The sequence below is a fragment of the Maniola hyperantus genome, chromosome 5, assembly GCF_902806685.2.
Source record: "Maniola hyperantus chromosome 5, iAphHyp1.2, whole genome shotgun sequence".
In the NCBI taxonomy this organism is placed as follows: Eukaryota; Metazoa; Arthropoda; class Insecta; order Lepidoptera; family Nymphalidae; genus Maniola; species Maniola hyperantus.
In genome coordinates this window covers 7,771,972-7,789,917 of record NC_048540.1, presented here as the reverse complement: position 1 = coordinate 7,789,917, position 17,946 = coordinate 7,771,972, and the positions used below count along the sequence as shown (strand labels likewise).

The window sequence follows — 17,946 nt, the reverse complement described above, 5'->3', positions numbered from 1 at the left end:
AAAGTACTCTGTGCCGACTACTATGCAAGATTGTGGTTATGTTTAATAAGTTTATTTATCTTGCCTATTATTATTGTTGCGTAAGATATTGTTATTAGGGCATCACTTATTTTTAGTCAACAAGTTAAGATATGGCTCGACCTATAACCTTGATGCGGGATATCAATTTGTGAAACAATACTAATGAAATGGACATTCTGTTGTCAGTCTAGAACTGGAATAGGTCTTAACCATGTGCATTTTAAGATTTTTTACTCGTGAGGCATTCAGTGCGCACAGGACTAATGAAATACTGGCTAAGTTGAAACTTGTTGATTCTGATGTGCAAGAGTTGTCAACAGAAGTATGCTACCATGTCGAGCTAGCTGAAGGTTGTGATTATCTTAACATTAATCAGATAAAGATATTGCAGTGGCTCCTTAGCTCACCACTACAACCTCATGCTTTGAGGAATGAATCTATGTACAAATTTATAAGTGACGATCAAATCATAATAGAGATTGGTCCAAGGTAAGTTGCTTTTCATTAAGTACCTATGTCGTTAAGGTGCAAAACAGAGCGATGAATTAGTTATATGCCATGGCAGCTCACTGTAAGATGAATGAATTTTGAAACTAGTTGTCAATGTTAAATTAGTATTTGCTTATTAGAATTTTTGTCTTATTCGAACTTGGCTTTGACACACGCATTAACCGATTATCGGTCCACTGCTGAGCACGAGTCTCCTCTCAGAATATAAAGGGTATAGTCCATATGCTAGAAAAATGCAGATTGGCAGATTTCACACACCTTATGGTAATTTGGTATGCACAATTTGTATTTTCAGATTCAATTTCTCGACAGCTGATTCAAGTAATTCAGTCCAAATCTGTGAAAGTGTTGGGCTCCGCGATGTGGTGCGCCTTGAAGTCTCCACAAGGTACCTCATCACATTTAACCAAGCTAAGAGTGTTAGCAAAAGGATGTTTGAAGACCTGGCTGCACCATTGCATGATAGGATGACACAGTGTATCTATACCACAGAGAATTTGCCACGAAAGAGCTTCAATGAGGGCTTACCTAAGGATTTGGAACCCTGGTTTGTAGTACCATTACTAAAAGAAGGCATGGCAGCTATGGAAAGAGTCAATAATAAATTAGGTAAGTTATGTACAGGACTAATGCTGTCTTTTCATCAAAGAATCTTTTCACCATGCAAAGGGGGGAAATAAAGATACTAACAAATAATCACATCATTTTTGTAATAGCTCATTGAAAGTTTTCCTGTACTACCCCTAGAGGGTCGTTGTAAAGCATGTAACCAGAAGTGAGTCTTCCGACGAAGCTCGTTACATAAAACTACACCCTCATATTATAATAAACAATCAGTTCAGTGTAATCTTATAATCTGTTGTCATTTCATTAGATTTGTTTAGTGAAATGGTATGAAAATGAAAATGAAAATGAAAATCTTTTTTATTCGTATAAACTTTTACAAGTGCTTACGAATAGTCGGATGCATCTACCACTGGTTCGGAATGCCTTTCCTGCCGAGAAGAACCAGCAAGAAACTCGGCGGTTGCTCTTTTCAAATATTTGATATAGGTACAAGATTATGCCATGTATAAAATAGTATTTGCAGTCTTGTGCGTTGCTGGAACGAGCTGCAGGTCAAATCCACGCTCTTTTATCATTTAGATAATCTTCAATTGTGTAATATGCTTTTTTCAGGAGCATATTTTTAATAGATTTTTTAAACTTGTGCAAAGGTAAGTCCAAAATAGTTTGCGGGATGTTATTATAAAAGGTAATACCCATACCCACAAATGACTTTTGGACTTTCCTGAGGGGGAAGGCAGGAGCTGCAAGTTTGTCTCTGTTTCTAGTTAGCCTATTGTGTAGATCACCAATTTTCTTGTAACTAAGAATATTTTGTCTTACAAAAATTATGTTATTATAAATATATTGAGAGGCTACAGTAAGGATATCTATTTCCTTAAATTTCTCTCGAAGGGAATCGCGTGGTCTTAAGTTATAAATTGCGCGTATTGCCCTTTTTTGTAATACAAAAAAAAAACATTAAGAGTATCATTAAGAGCCTTGATTTTTAGGGTTCAATACCTCAAAAAGGAACCCTTATAGGATCACTGTCCATAGTCTGTCTGTCAAGAAAACCTTTCGGGTACTTACTTCCTGTTGACCTAGAGCCGTAAAATTTGGTAGGTAGATAGGTCTTATAGCACAAGTAAAGGAATAAATCTGAAAATCCAACAACCGACTATCAAAAAGAGTAATTTATTACCTATTTTGAATAAATTATTTGAATTTTGAACTTTTGAATTTTAGACTGTGAGCTTGTGGCTACATCACAAAAAAAATTAAAATGTGTTCATGAACAAATAATTAGTATTTTAAATTTTCAAAATAAGATACCTATATACATTCATCCTTAAACAGATTTTTATTTATTTTTGTGTTTTACGTTTTTATACGTTTTTGATTTATCGTGCAAAATGTCGATAAAATACGACTGTATTTTTACACGGAACCCTCTCTCTTACTCGCACTTGGCCGGTTTTTACGCCAATTGTCACTCTCACGACCTGCCCTCTACTTCATGAGCAGTTAGTGAAATGGTATACTTAAAATAATTATTATTTAATTGCATTTCAGGTTTGGCTTTTGACACCTGGGATATGCAGTTTTATATGGATTTGTTTGTAAATAAGCTAAGAAGGGATCCAACAAGTGTAGAATTATTTGATCTTGCTCAAAGTAATAGTGAACATTCAAGACACTGGTTCTTCAAGGTATTTTTGCAGAATATTTTAATATATTTTTATTACAGACTGTTTATATGTTATTTTTATTTTATTTGTTTTTTGTTTTTAATTTGGAAAACCAACAGCTTAAATTAACATATTATAATCTTAAAAATTAAATAACTAGAAGCTAATAATAGGTTCTCACAGGTAGATGATTATACTAGAAATTTTTATGTTTTCTTGTATATCTAGTTTTACCCTATTTTTGAGCACTTTGTGAAGGCTCACCTTGATATAGTATACTATACCCATTAACAATTTTAAAAAAAGACAAAAGATTTTTTAATGACAAACTTCAAGGAAAAATGTTAAAGCGGCGGCGGCGCTGCGCGGCTTAGATAGTATGAAATATTAATGAAATGGAATGGATGGCGTGGCTCAGATAGGATGGATGACGCCGCAAGAATGAAATGGATGTGCTACTGCACCGCCACACCTTCATAGTTCATATCATTATTACTATATCATACTGATTTTTTTAAAAAATTGTTGAAATGATGTTCCAGGGTAAAATAATTTTAGATGGCAAAGAAATAGATGAATCATTGATTGATATGGTAGCTTCAACTCAGAGGACTTCTAATGATAACAATGTTATAAAATTTGGGGATAACAGTAGGTAAGAACATTTTGGCTTACTTTTTTTGCATACTTTGGTCTGTTGTTTTCGCCACATGCATTCTGGTGATGTTTTAATTAGAGCTTATGAAACACAAAATGTTATGACGAATTCAGAAACAGGGATATGCTCTGCAAAACCAATGATCTTTTGAAATCCTTGCTTCAAAAGTCAAAACTAGTTGTAATTTTAAAAAAATAACTACCACAAAGATTTTCATAATTGAAAATGGTGCTATACAGCACACATATTGAATTTTTTTCAAAAATTTATAGCCTGTGTCACTTACGATACCCATACATGCAAATCTGTTCAGGCATTTAGAAATTATAGTGGAATAAAGAAAAACTGATTGACTGACTGATACTGATCTATCAATGTACAGCTCAAACTACTGGACAGATCAGGCTAAAATTTGGCATGCAGATAGCTATTATGATGAAGACATCCCCTAAGGAAGAATTTTTGAAAATCAGGAATTAGATTTTAAAACAGGAGTTTGAAATTTGTGTAGTCAATGCGGATGACGTTGTGGGCATAAGCTAGTTATGTAATACTAGCGACCCGCCCCGGCTTCGCATGGGTGCAACGTAGATACTAATGTGGTGTCATTGCCTCGGAAACTCTCAAATGAGAGGTTTTTTTTCCGACCTTATTCACATTATTTCAATTTCTCTAGGGATCTCTAATTTTTTGAGAATTAAACTACTACTATAACCCTTCCTCTTGAATCACTCTATCTATTGGTGAAAACCGCATTAAAATCCGTTGCGTAGTTTAAAGGATCTACGCGTTCATACATACATACAGACGTGGGAAGCGACTTTATTTTATACTATGTAGAGAAGTTTGTATGACATTTTACAGTGCAATAAAAGGCTTTGAACACACAAAAATCAGATCTAGGGATGTGAAAGTGCCATCTCCAATGATTCAGGAAGTGACCAAATCAGATATAATCTTTACTGCTGAGACTCATAACATGCCAACAGCGGTGGCTCCATTTAGTGGAGCTACTACTGGGACTGGCGGACGTATAAGAGATGTACAGGGGGTGGGCAGAGGTGGTCATACAGTTGCTGGTACTGCTGGTTATAGTGTTGGCAATCTGTTAATTCCAGGTAAGACGGGCCAAATGCCTACTCTTTAATGACTAATGTGTTTAACCTTCACTTTTTCATAGAATTAAAGTGGGTAAATAGTTAAATACATGCCATATTTGTTTTAAAGCGATCCCTTGCACGAGCTCTAGGCTGTTGGCCAACAGAGAGAGCTGTGACTGCTTTTGAGGTGAATAAAATCTGCCCTTAAGGCTTTGTCATACCGAAAGCCATATAAGGCAACTTCTGTCGTGTGCTCTACACTCGACCTTGTACCATGAGGTGTTCAATGGTACCACTCTACCTTGTAATGTGCCCAAAGAACTTGAGGATTTGCAATACTTAGTATAGGCAGGTACTTCTAATTGTGATTCCAACTTCTTTTAGGATATGATTTGCCTTGGGAAGACAAGAGTTGGAAGTATCCAAATAATTTTGCAAGTCCACTTCAGATTATAATTGATGCAAGTAATGGCGCTTCAGATTATGGCAACAAATTTGGAGAGCCACTTATTTCAGGTATGTTGACAAAATAATATGATATATCTGAATGTATACTCATTCCAATGGCTAGAATATAGAACGCCCTTCCACCATTTAATAAAGGTACATTCAATTCATTCTATCTTAGGGTTAGCTGCATTATGACTTGCTAGCCTGATTGCAGTCTAGAAAAGCTAGTATAGAAAATAAAAATTGAACTTATTCACATTATGTAATTATAATAAATATAATATAAGCTGTGATAGCCTAGTGGTTAGGACGTCTGCCTTCTAATCGGAGGTCGGGGGTTCGATCCCGGGCACGCACCTCTAACTTTTCGGAGTTATGTTCGTTTTAATTAATTAAATATCACTTGCTTTACCGGTGAAGGAAAACATCGTGAGGAAACCTGCATGCCTGAGAGTTCTCCATAATGTTCTCAAAGGTGTGTGAAGTCTACCAATCCGCACATGGCCAGCGTGGTAGACTATGGCCAAAACCGTTCTCAGTCTGAGGGGAGACCCGTGCTCTGAAGTGAGCCGGCGATGGGTTGATCATGATGATGATGATATTATGCAATTTAGAGTGCGTAAGTCTAAAATATAAAATATTTTTATGCAGGATTTGTACAGTCTTATGGATTAAAGAATGGCGACGATACAAGAGAGGAGTTTGTCAAACCTATTATGTTCAGTGGAGGAATTGGGTATATGCCACATTCTATGATCAAAAAGAATAAGCCTAGTAAAGGTAAATAATTTTTTGTTGTACTTAATGAATTGTTGTGATAATTACTTTATTCATGGAGAGAAGTTAGCATACGGCTCTCTCTGTTACGTAATCCCATACAAATTACAAAGACAAAAAACGTTGACCATTTTGAGGCACCAACCAATCACAAACGAAACTTATGTTTTTGAAAACATTTTCATATTGAATTTCGAATGTTTTTTGAAAACATGTTTGTAATTGGTTGGCCACTCAAAAATAAGGTTAACACCCACTGAGTTTTTTGGATTACATACCTAACAGAGAGAACCTAACCTAACTTCTCTCCGTGGATAGAGTATAGACACTGTTACCTTATCGCATTGACAAACGTCAAAACAGACGATAGACAATAGGTAGGGGTTAAAATCGCTTGACAAATCATAAAAATTATTGATGAGATAAAAAAATATTACCAAAAAAATCTTCATTTTTGTGATGATTTAAGTTTTCTAAATGCCTTTATTTTAGGAATGTTGCTAGTGAAGATAGGCGGGCCTGTGTATCGCATCGGAGTAGGCGGCGGAGCGGCTTCCTCGGTCGCGGTGCAAGGCGGTGATTCCAGAGACCATGCTCTTGACTTTGGAGCCGTACAGAGAGGTTATTGCTTACTTTTCTTTCTAACTCAGCTAGTTTTAACTGCAAATGTTGCTAGTGAAGATAGGCGGGCCTGTGTATCGCATCGGAGTAGGCGGCGGAGCGGCTTCCTCGGTCGCGGTGCAAGGCGGTGATTCCAGAGACCATGCTCTTGACTTTGGAGCCGTACAGAGAGGTTATTGCTTACTTTTCATTTTAAGCTTATTTCGTGGTTTAACGACATCATTTTAATGTATAAAACGGGTACATACCACGATTAATTTTTGTTTTTATTTGTCGATATTTCAACCCAATTGCACGGGTCGTAGTCACGACGGGACTGCGGTGCTGCGAGAGATGAAGTTCGAGCTGTCAAGGGCAGTAGCGAACTACCCTCTTTCTTGTTCTTTTCGCTTCTTTGTTGTGAGTGTATTTTGCCGGACAGCTCGTGAAGTTCCAGCGAAAAGAACAAGAAAGAGGGTAGTTCGCTACTGCCCTTGACAGCTCGAACTTCATCTCTCGCAGCACCGCAGTCCCGTCGTTACCACGAACCGTGCAATTGTGTTGAAATATCGACAAATAAAAACAAAAATTAATCGTGGTATGTACCCGTTTTATACATTAAAAAATATATATTTCTTACTTTTATTTCTAACTCAACTAGTTTTAACCGCAAATATCAAGACACGGGGGGGGGGGGGGGGGGGGGGGGGGGGGGTTTGGTCCCCAAAAGCTTATCATACAAACAATCAATCTATCAGCAGTAGCTAAGCTAGCAATCTAATATTGTTGTTGTGTTGCATTTTCATTTGATTTGGCAATTTTTATATTTTTAGTTATTGAGTACGCAAGGTTTACAGAAAGTCGTCAATAAAAAATTTCACCCGAGCAAAGCCGGTAGTCTGAATATACAAAAGGAAAAGGTGACTGACTGACTGACTGATCTATTAACGCACAGCTCAAACTACTGGACGGATCGGGCTGAATTTTGGCATGCAGATAGCTATTATAACGTAGGCATCCGCTAAGGATTTTTGAAAATTCAACCCCTAAGGGGGTGAACTAGTGGTTTGAAATTTGTGTAGTCCACGCGGACGAAGTCGCAAGCATAAGCTAGTTTTATAATATGTATGAATTTTGTTTCTCAAACTTCGGATTTTTTTCAACAGGTGATGCGGAAATGGGCAACCGTCTTAACCGAGCCGTCAGAGGATGCCTAGAAGCTGATGTTAATCCCATTGAATGTGAGTTATTGATCTTATAAAATCTTGATGAACTAATAAATGGTTGTTACGTTACCATATTATACAAACAAAACTTACGACTACAAAGAAAAGTTCATTAAAAAAACTATGAGGAGTGTTTGTCATATAGTCTACTACGCTGGCGTGGATTGATAGACTTCATACACCTTTGAGAACACTCTCAGGCAGGTAGGTTTCCTTGTTGATGTTTTCCTTCACCATCACTACCCATATTATAAATTCAAAAGTGTGTTTGTTCGTTGGTTTGGTCCTTCGATTATGTCGCAATGGAGCAATGGATCGACCTGATATTTTGCAGTTAAAGACTTGGAGAGTGACATAGGCTATTAGTTTATACCGGAACAACAAAGAGTTTCCACGGAATTTTCAAAAGCTTAAATCCGCGCGGACGAAGTCGCGAGCATTAGCTAGTTAAAGAATATTTAATTTCTTAAAATGCACATAACTCAGAAAAGTTAGAGGTCCGTGCCCGGGAACAAACCTCGGACCCTCGACTTAACCACTATGTTATCACAGCTTAAAAAAAGTGTACAGTAGTACCCAATCAGTACCCATATTATAAATGCGAAAGTGTGTGGGTTGTTGGATTGTCCTTCAATCACGTCGCAGCGAATCGACGTGATTTTTTGCATAGGTATAGTTAAAAACCTGGAAAGTGACATGGACTACTTTTTACCCTGGAAAGTAAAAGAGTTCCCACGGGATTTTAAAAACCTAAATCCATGCGTACGAAGTCGCGGGCATCGGCTAGTTTGAATATAAGGCTTTGACTTTGACTGGTCTTTAGCAATTCACGACCAAGGCGCCGGCGGGAATGGTAACGTGCTAAAGGAGTTGGTGGAGCCCGAGGGTGCCGTGGTTTTCACGCAGGAGTTCCAGCTGGGGGATCCCACCATCACCACACTGGAGCTGTGGGGTGCTGAGTACCAGGAGAATGACGCGCTACTCTGTTCTAAGGAAAACAGGAGTATACTCGAAGGTATAGATCTGTCTGTGTTATTTTCTGCACTTTAACATTGCCGTCTCCGTCGTACGACGAAAATGATGTTCATAAAGTGAAATGCCTGGTCGAGAAAGGCGTTTTAGCCAAAAGACTATGTTGATATAAGAGAAAGAAAAAATAAAATGTCTGAAAATATATAGAGCCTCGATAGCTCAACGGTTAAAGGAGCGGACTGAAAACCGAAAGGTCGGTCTACTCCTAGCACAAGCTTTACGCTTAATTGGAGGGGAAAAGAATTATTAGTATTTGTTAAACAACGTTGACTCAAGTTGGTAACTGGATGGGTGACCGACCTCGGGGGTCCAAATTTGGCCTCGGAGAGCACGTAAAGCCGTCGGTCACAGTTATTAACACTGATAATAACTACAACCTAATAATCGAAACCTCGTTCTCTTAGTGAGTTGTATGCGCGAACCCATCTCATTATTAACCCAAGAGAACTCCTACAATTATGTGATTATGGAAAGAAGTCACGACCCTCAGCAATGAGGATTGAGGAATAACGACTATAAAGAGGAAAATATACTCATACTATACATGTTGATATATATTTCAGAAATATGTCGCCGCGAACGTTGCCCTGTATCATTCGTGGGCGAAGTAACTGGCGACGGATTCATGAGTCTCATAGAGGACAGTTACAAGGCGACCTATCTTGACAGAGCCGATAGACTGAAACCAGAGATGAAGTCCAAATTGCCGTATGATCTACATTTAGAAGCTGTTCTAGGTATGTATTTTCCAAAATTCGTAGAGTGAACTACTTAATGTAACATACGTAATGTCATTGTGCCCTTTGTATCGTCATAGCACGGGTATCCTCTCAGAATGGGCTTAGGCCATAGTCTACCTCGTTGATTACGTGCGGATTGGCAGACTTCACACACCTTTGAGAATATTATGGAGAATTCTCAGACATGCAGGTTCCCTCACTATGTTTTCCTTCAAAAGTGAAGTAAATTATATTTAATCGCTTAAAACGCACATACCTCTGAAAAATTTGGGGCCCGCCCCCACGTTCAAGATCGAATCCCGGATCCCGTGTATAGGAGACCAACGTCTTAACCACTAGGCTATCGCTGGATTTTTAACAAAAACGAATTACCTACAGTACGCGGCAGAAAACATTGTACATCAACCTTAAGAAAGAGATAGCGGCTTTGTACAGCGTTGTCTCTGTCGTTGAGAACGACAAAACGTCACATAGGTACGAATGACAGAGAAATCTCGTTCTAACGGTTATGTACAATATTTCTTCCTGGCTACTGTAGTTAAGTTTCAAAAAATTAAAAAGTTTAATCTTTAGGAAACATGCCGCGAAAGACTTTCGATTTGAGACAAGAGAAGCGTACCAAGCTGCCGCTAGCCTTGCCTAGCGATGTCACCGTAGAAAAGGCACTGGACCGCGTCTTGAGACTGGTCAATGTTGCTAGCAAGCGGTATTTGACAAACAAGGTATGTTCTTAATGCATGTTTCTATATGTATCATAGAATGGTAAAACTAGGTGTATGACCTTGAATCCCATATGCAGAAGCATAATATGAGATTGCAGTTATATCTAAATCTGTCTAAATATTGTAATGATTTATTTGTAAAAAGCGCTGCCGAGTTTTTTGCTGGTTCACGGTAGGAACGGTAGGGTAGGGGGGGATTCAAAATCAATTTTAATTTATTTTAAACGTTTCTATAATACAGATATTCTGTCAATTTATCAGCTTTTGCGATGACTGATGACCAAAAAACTAATTACCGTGGAATTTGAAAGACCTAAATCCACGTAGAACGAACTGGCGGGCATTATTTAGTAAATAAACAATGTTGGGTGCAGGTAGACCGTTGCGTCACAGGCCTGGTCGCCCAGCAGCAATGCGTGGGGCCACTTCACACCCCACTCGCCGACTTCGCCATCATAGCTCTGTCGTTCCACGAGCTAGTCGGCTCCGCCACGTCTATCGGCGCTCAGAACATCAAGGGTCTGCTAGACCCTGCAGCGGGGGCAAGGTTGTCCCTTGGTGAAGCTCTCACTAATCTGGTAAGCATTTGTTGACATAGTGAGTTCGGTTAGTATTCCAAAGGGCTCGAGCCTTTTAGCCCTAATTTTAAGACGCCTATAAGGCTCGAAGGCTAAAAGATTAAAAAGCTCTTTAGCCCCGACCCCTTTTTCATTCAAGAGCCTTTTTCTCGGGGCTTGTAGCTCTAATAAAAGACTTCTATTTAAAGGGTTTTCAAAAAAACCTAAAAAGGCTCGCGTCGTTTCTTTTATGGCTAAAGGGCTAAAAGGCTCTAAGCCTTTAGCCTTTTAGCTCTTTTTGAGAGTCTTAGTATTCGGAATTTGGAACCCTATAATAAGATTAAGGGAGGAGGTTCTCAATTCGGTTGTAATTATTATAATATTAACACGTTTTTACTCGCTTTCTTGTCGGTCTGTTTGTTTGTTTGTCTATGTCTGGAACAAATTTTGCGATTGACTTTAAACTAACTTCCCGAGTAGCTAGAGGCTTGAAATTTTCAATATTTGAAGGTATTCGCGGGAATATCAGAGCTAGAAGACGTGAAATGCTCCGGGAATTGGATGTGGCCGGGAAAGACGGGGGCGGAGGGAGCTTCGCTAGTCGTGGCGTGTGACGCGCTGTGCGGCGCCATGAGGGAACTGGGCGTGGCCATCGATGGCGGGAAGGACTCGCTCTCTATGTGCGCCAGTGTAGACGGCAAACCTGGTGAGTACTTTCCCTGTTATTAAACGTGGGCTGTTTCGAAAAGACAGAGACGAGACGTCTATAGTTTCAAACAAAATAGTGACATCTAACAATTTTCGGAACAACCTTCGGTACGTAGGCGGATTTTCCGGAATACAACATTTCCCTAAAATCTTTTAAACGAATGGATCGAGAATAGGTCACAGACAGACAGACACTTTTGTATTTATAATATTAGGAAGTAACAATAGTCATTGATAATAATGAATTATCTTGTTTAGTACGGTCACCGGGAACGTTAGTGGTGTCAACGTACGCGCCGTGTCCTGACATTACCGTCAAAGTAGAGCCTACACTCCTCGTCGAAGGCGCCGCCCTAGTACATGTGCCAGCCACTCCGGGAAAATATAGGTAACTTTTTTTTTATTCCGATACAAGTTAGCCCTTGATGGCAATCTCACCTGGTGGTAAGTGATGATGTAGTCTACGATGGAAGCGGGCCACCCTACCGGCAAATCCGTGCCGCCAAGCGACTAAGCGTTCCGGTACGATGCCGTGTGGGTTTAATAAAAACTGTTACAAGTTATATGTATACAAGTTAGCCCGCTTTCATCTTAGACTGCATGAGATTGCAGTCAAGGGCTAACTTGTATCTGAATAAAATAAAATAAACTTTCTTTTAGATTGGAGGTTTCGGCCGTAGTACCGATAAAAACAAACATCCGAAAGTTTATAGTAAAGTAATAACTTATCTTTCAGACTTGGAGGATCAGCCCTGGCACAATGTTACAAACAGTTGGGAAATAATCCACCTGATCTAGATGACCCTAAAGTGTTGAAATCGTTGTTCAAGATCACACAGAAATTGTTAAAAGGTGAGACGAAACAATTTAAATACATAAATATAACAATTTATCTTTTTACATTGTTTTAATGTAAAGAATTTATGATTCCACTATCAGTACCCTTATTATAAATGCGAAAGTGTGTTTGTTTGTTGGTTTAGGGTAAGGGTACAGATTTAGAAATTCTGTTAGATATTAATTGATATTATAGTACAGTACGCGGCAAAAAATAATGTCGACCTTTAAAGTTTAAAAGTTTAAGGGTGTCTGGCAGGAGGTTCACATAACACTAACTGTCTGGCAATGTATGACGTGATTTCTAATACTATTCTGAAGAAAATATAAAAAAATTAGACTTTATACTTTTACGTAAGATTTTTCACACCTTTATTACCTGTTATCTCCCAAAGCCACCATGATCCAAACAATCGTTCCTCCTAGTGTTGGGGACAAAACGCAGGGAAACTTTCAGCTTTTATAAAATAACGAATCTCTATTTTTACGTACTTACTGTGTGAAATCTATTTTTTTTGTTTTTAGAAAAAAAGTTGCTCTCAGGCCACGACATAAGCGAGGGAGGTTTCATAACAACCGTTTTAGAAATGGGTATCGGTGGTGTACGCGGTTTAGAAATAGACTTGCGAGTTGAAAATAACGTATCCGCTATAGAAGCACTGTTTAACGAAGAACTGGGCATCATTATAGAAGTGGCACAGAAGGATTTAGATTATGTCCTGAACGAGTATAATAAACAGGGGGTGAAGGCTAAACTTGTTGGTAGAAGTGGAAAATATGGCATGGAATCTCAGGTAATACGGAAATTCACTGACCCCTACTAATACAAGTACGCTGGACTTGCGATTGCCGATCTTTTTTTGAAGCCACTTGATTTTCGCCATTTTCCTGATAGCTGCAGTGACTCTACATACATCTATTCCAGAGTACTTGTGTATCAATTTCAGTGTGATAAATTCCATTGGGACTGCACAGTTGTTTTTGGCTGAATTTGTTACTTCTCATAATTATGCATTAGCCAATAGGACAATCACATTACGATCTTCACATTCTAGAGTCAAATTTTGGTGCTACATCATTTGGTGCACATTTTATCGTATTTTTTATTACTCTGATACAAGCGACTCCCTTGGCAGTTCTTCCTGATCGGTTTCTACACGGCATTTTATCGAAACGCTACCACTTTTCATGTTTAAAACTAATGTTTATTGGAGTTTACATTTATTTCTAATGTTTATTGAAATTTACATTTATTTCATATACAAAGATAAGATTATTTTGTACAATTTTTATTGTAGGTGGTTGTTAAAGTGAATGGAGAATTAGTATTGGACACAAAGTTGATAAATGTGTTCAAAATATGGGAAGAAACCAGCTATCAATTGGAATGTCTGCAGGCCAACTCCGATTGCGCCAGGCAAGAGTGGAACGGTCAGTTTTTTTTAAAATTCTAATACAAATTAGTACTTGAACGCAATCTCACCTGGTGGTAAGTGATGATGCAGTCTAAGATGAAAGCAGGTTAACCTAGAAAGGGTAAGGCAGTTTTATTAAACTCATACTTCCACCAGACCAGAACAGACAGTCTGTCTGTCAAGAAACCTACAGGGTAGGGTTAGATCAGCTAGTATTGTATACTATAATTTTTCTTCTTTCGGTCAGGTCTCTGCAATCGGAAAGGGGCTACATACAGCGCCACATTCGATCCATCAGCGGCTGTTGTGAAAACTAAATCTATTAGAGTAGCTGTGCTTAGGGAAGAAGGTTGGTGTAATAAACTTATTTCCGACAACATTGGTATCAATTTCCCCAACAAATATTGACAAATGAAAGCATCAAATTAATCGTGGTATGGACCCGTTATCAACATTAAAATGTCTTTAAAAAGCTTAAAATCAAACATAACCCATTTGAAATTATTATTATTATTTAAATTTTGTCTTAATAATAACCACTAGTTTTGGAATTTTGTGGTGTTAACTTGGTATATTACGCACAAAGTTGCCTTAAAATGTGTCCAAAAATAGAAATATTTTTGTTTTCCTTTTGTAATAATATAGGGTCAACTTTGTAATTAAGGTATAAACGGTGACCGCGAGATGATTGCTTCTCTGATGATGGCGAACTTCGAAGTATTTGACGTCACTATGAGCGACTTGCAAGCCAAGAAAATCACACTTGATGCCTTCCAGGGATTGGTTTTCCCGGGCGGTTTCAGCTATGCCGGTATACTTAATTATTTATCTAGAAATACAAAAATAAATATTCATGTGAACTTTTGAATGCTTTTGAATCGTCAAGAGAATCTACCTACCACTTGTTAGGAATCCCTATCGAGAAGAACCAGCAAGAAACTCGGCGGCGGTTGCTAATATTCAGTCCATACTATTAATATTATAAATGCGATGTGTTTGTCTCTCTGTTTGGTAGCTTTTCACGGCCCATTCGTTTAACCGATTTCAACGAAATTTGGTACAGAGATAGCTTGCATCCCGGGGAAGGACATATTATGCTACTTTTGATCCCAGAAAATCAAAGAGTTCATCAAATGGTTTCAAAAATTTAATCCTTGCGGACGAAGTCGCGGGCATCATCTAGTTTACAATATTATGCTGTATTGTATAAGTAATTGCAGTTCCCCACATTGCTGGAGCGAGTCAAATCCACGCTTCATTATTTCCTTTCACAGTTCTGTTGTTATCAATTTTTAGGGTTCCGTACCTCAAAAGGAAAAACGGAACCCTTATAGGATCACTTTGTTGTATGTCTGCCTGTCGGTCTGTCAAGAAACTTACAGGGTACTTCCCGTTGACCTAGAATCATGAAATTTGGTAGGTAGGTAGATCTTATAGCAGACATTCGGGGGAAAATCTGAAAACCGTGAATTTGTGGTTACGTGACACAAAAAAAAATTAAAGTGTGGTCATGAACAAATATTGCTATTTCAAGTACGATTACTATACCAAATGAGGTATCATATAAAAGGGCTTTATTTGTACATTCTTAAACCGATTTTTATTTATTTTTAGGCATAATAGTTTTTGATTGATCGTGCAAAATGTCGAAAAAAACTCTACTGTAGTACGGAACCCTCAGTGCGCGAGTCTGACTCGCACTTGGCTGGTTTTTATTTGAACTAGAGCACTTTTTACCCATGTTTAACAATTGCCAGGCAAGTGCTCTTGTGAAATAGAGATGGTAAAAGTATTTTCGTTTGTCCAGATACCTTAGGCTCAGCTAAAGGCTGGGCAGCCGGAATTCTGTTCTCGGAATCATTGAACACTCAGTTCGCTAGCTTCAAGAGCCGAAGTGACACTTTCTCTCTCGGTGTTTGTAACGGCTGTCAGCTCATGGCACTCCTGGGCTGGGTCGATGCGGAACACACGAGACAAGTGCTGAAGACTCAGATATTCCTCGACCATAATCTGTCTGAAAGGTATGTGCAGCTATGGACCTCTAAAGAATATTTTCTGACGAACAGTACCACAAGTTCCCATGTAAATTTTTTCAGGAGAAATAAAAACTGAACATATTACCATAAATTCATAAGAGCTAAGGCGATCTTTTGATAATTGTTTGATTTTTCAGGGTTTTGACTAGTTGTATGTTGATGTGTCAGTCAGACAGTTTCTTCAGCTGGTAGGTTATGGAAAAATAAATGAAAATCATGATTTTTTTTATTCTCTTCGATAATGAATTCCAGCCCCATAAACTGCCGCTATACAAAAAATCACATTTAACTACTTCAGTCCAAGACCCTATTCTTGCTACAATATCAATTATTGTGATTGACTGAATTTTATTTTGCTGCTACAGTACATAATATTATCAGCCAATCGCGAAAGAGTGTCGACTGTCGGCGATAGGAGAAAATTGCTATCGTCACAATGTGGTTAATTCCGTTGCACACAATCTCTAAACTAAATCTATGCCACGTCTAAATCTATTGCTATCCCTTTCATAATGTTGCTTGCGAAAAAGGATGGCACTAGATTTAGACCTGTTAATTTAGTTTAGTTTAGAGATTGTGTACAAGAGAATCAGCCCCAATGTAGCTGTTAAACTACGGCAGTAGGCCTCCTGTTATACAATAGAGATAACTTGATATTTTTAAACAGGTTCGAATGCCGCTGGTCGGCTGTGAAGATCAACGAACGGACTACCGGTGAAGACGTGTGGTTCCGCGGCATGGGCGGCAGCGTGCTCGGGGTGTGGGTGGCCCACGGCGAGGGCAGGTTCACAGTGTCCGAGCCGCACATACTGAGCAAGCTGCGCACTAACGGACAGGTCGCGATGCAGTATGTTGATGATGACGGAGCGCCCACAGAGATTTATCCGATGAATCCTAATGGAAGCCCAGGTTAGTATGGCATTGTATAATACGCGACAGGTTGAGATGCCAATCGGGGAGGAAACACCCCGCATACCCTCGTAGTCCGTACTGACCCGGTGCGGACGAGCGCGGGCGTGTAGGGGTCCCCTCGCCTCATGCCCTGATTGCCATTTCAACCTGTCGCGGGCTATACACAGGGTGTGGAGAGGCTCACTGAAAAGACAGTCTGAGTATGCCCGGTTAGTTTTGAACCCGTCCCTGGTCTTTTTTCAATGGGCTCGTAGCCGTCGAGACATTTTTATAATGGACTAGCTGATACCCGCGACTTCGGCCGCGTGGATTTAGGGGTTTAAAGACCCCAAGGGAACTCTTTGATTTTCCGGGATAAAAGCATAGCCAATGTTACTCTCCAGGTCTTTAATTATACCCATGCAAAAAATCGTCAATCTGTTGCGATTTGATTGAAGGACAAACAAACGAACACACTTTCTCATTTTTAATATGGGTAGTTTGATATCACTCCTATACAGTGCCTATAGAAGTGTATAGGATGGCGATAAAATATAATCACAGCAAGCAGACCAAAGTTATAGGGTCCCACACTTCCTAAAAAATAAAATTGTGTTGACAGATGGGCTAGCGGGAGTGCGTTCGAGGGACGGGCGGCACATCGCCATGATGCCGCACCCCGAGCGCTGCGTGCTGCGCTGGCAGTGCGCCGCGCCCGCGCCTCTGCCGCCGCGCACCGTCACCCCCGCCAGCCACGCCTCGCCTTGGACGAGGCTCTTCCAAAATGCATATGTCTGGGCATCTAACCAATAACTATATTAGGAGTAAATGGCAAGAACACACTTGTGAAAAGCTTCCGACACGCTTTGAAATGGCTCAATTTTTTTTGTCATTTTACATATTATATGGCACCTTATCAAGCATACTTGTATATGTATAGTACGCGACAGGTTGAGATGGTAATCGGGGCTTGAGGCGGGGGGACGCGGACGCCACGCACACCCGCAACGGGTTAGCGCGGAGGCTGTGCGTTCCCACCCCGATTCCCATCTCGACCTATCGCGTTACACATCTGTGATTTGCTCTGTTGTTGTCATGTAATAAAAATCGTAAATCATCACAATTAATTAAGAAGCCCAACTTTTTATGAAACTATGTTAATTAATAATAAATTATGAAATGGGCAAAAAAAGAAACAGTCTGTAAAATGCTCACGCGCCATTTTAACTTTGTGTCAACTGTCAGGTGATATAGCCAATGAGTGCCTAGAAGAATATTTTTTTCTTTTTGTGAAACATTCCAGCTATCAGTAGGTATTTTTCTCGAATTATGAAATCTCGCTAAATGCACACAAAAGCTGTGCAATTTTTATAGATTTGTATTTTATAAGATTTTCCTTTACCTTTAAGAGAGCATGCATTTATGTTTA

General features: G+C 39.2%; 1 protein-coding gene across 1 annotated transcript; it reads left to right on the top strand.

Annotated features, from left to right (window-relative positions):
* Pfas (phosphoribosylformylglycinamidine synthase) lies at positions 1-17,709 on the top strand. The gene is made up of 23 exons (XM_034968547.2): positions 1-510; positions 827-1,140; positions 2,653-2,789; positions 3,311-3,423; positions 4,291-4,544; positions 4,911-5,042; positions 5,628-5,756; positions 6,246-6,374; positions 7,520-7,594; positions 8,403-8,594; positions 9,175-9,348; positions 9,925-10,073; positions 10,448-10,651; positions 11,141-11,336; positions 11,597-11,726; positions 12,075-12,190; positions 12,701-12,969; positions 13,474-13,606; positions 13,838-13,939; positions 14,255-14,401; positions 15,398-15,611; positions 16,294-16,535; positions 17,140-17,709. The coding sequence occupies exons 1-23, from the start codon at positions 233-235 to the stop codon at positions 17,328-17,330; spliced, it is 4,020 nt and encodes a 1,339-aa protein (XP_034824438.1). The 5' UTR covers positions 1-232; the 3' UTR covers positions 17,331-17,709.
* The last annotated feature ends 237 nt before the right edge of the window (positions 17,710-17,946 follow it).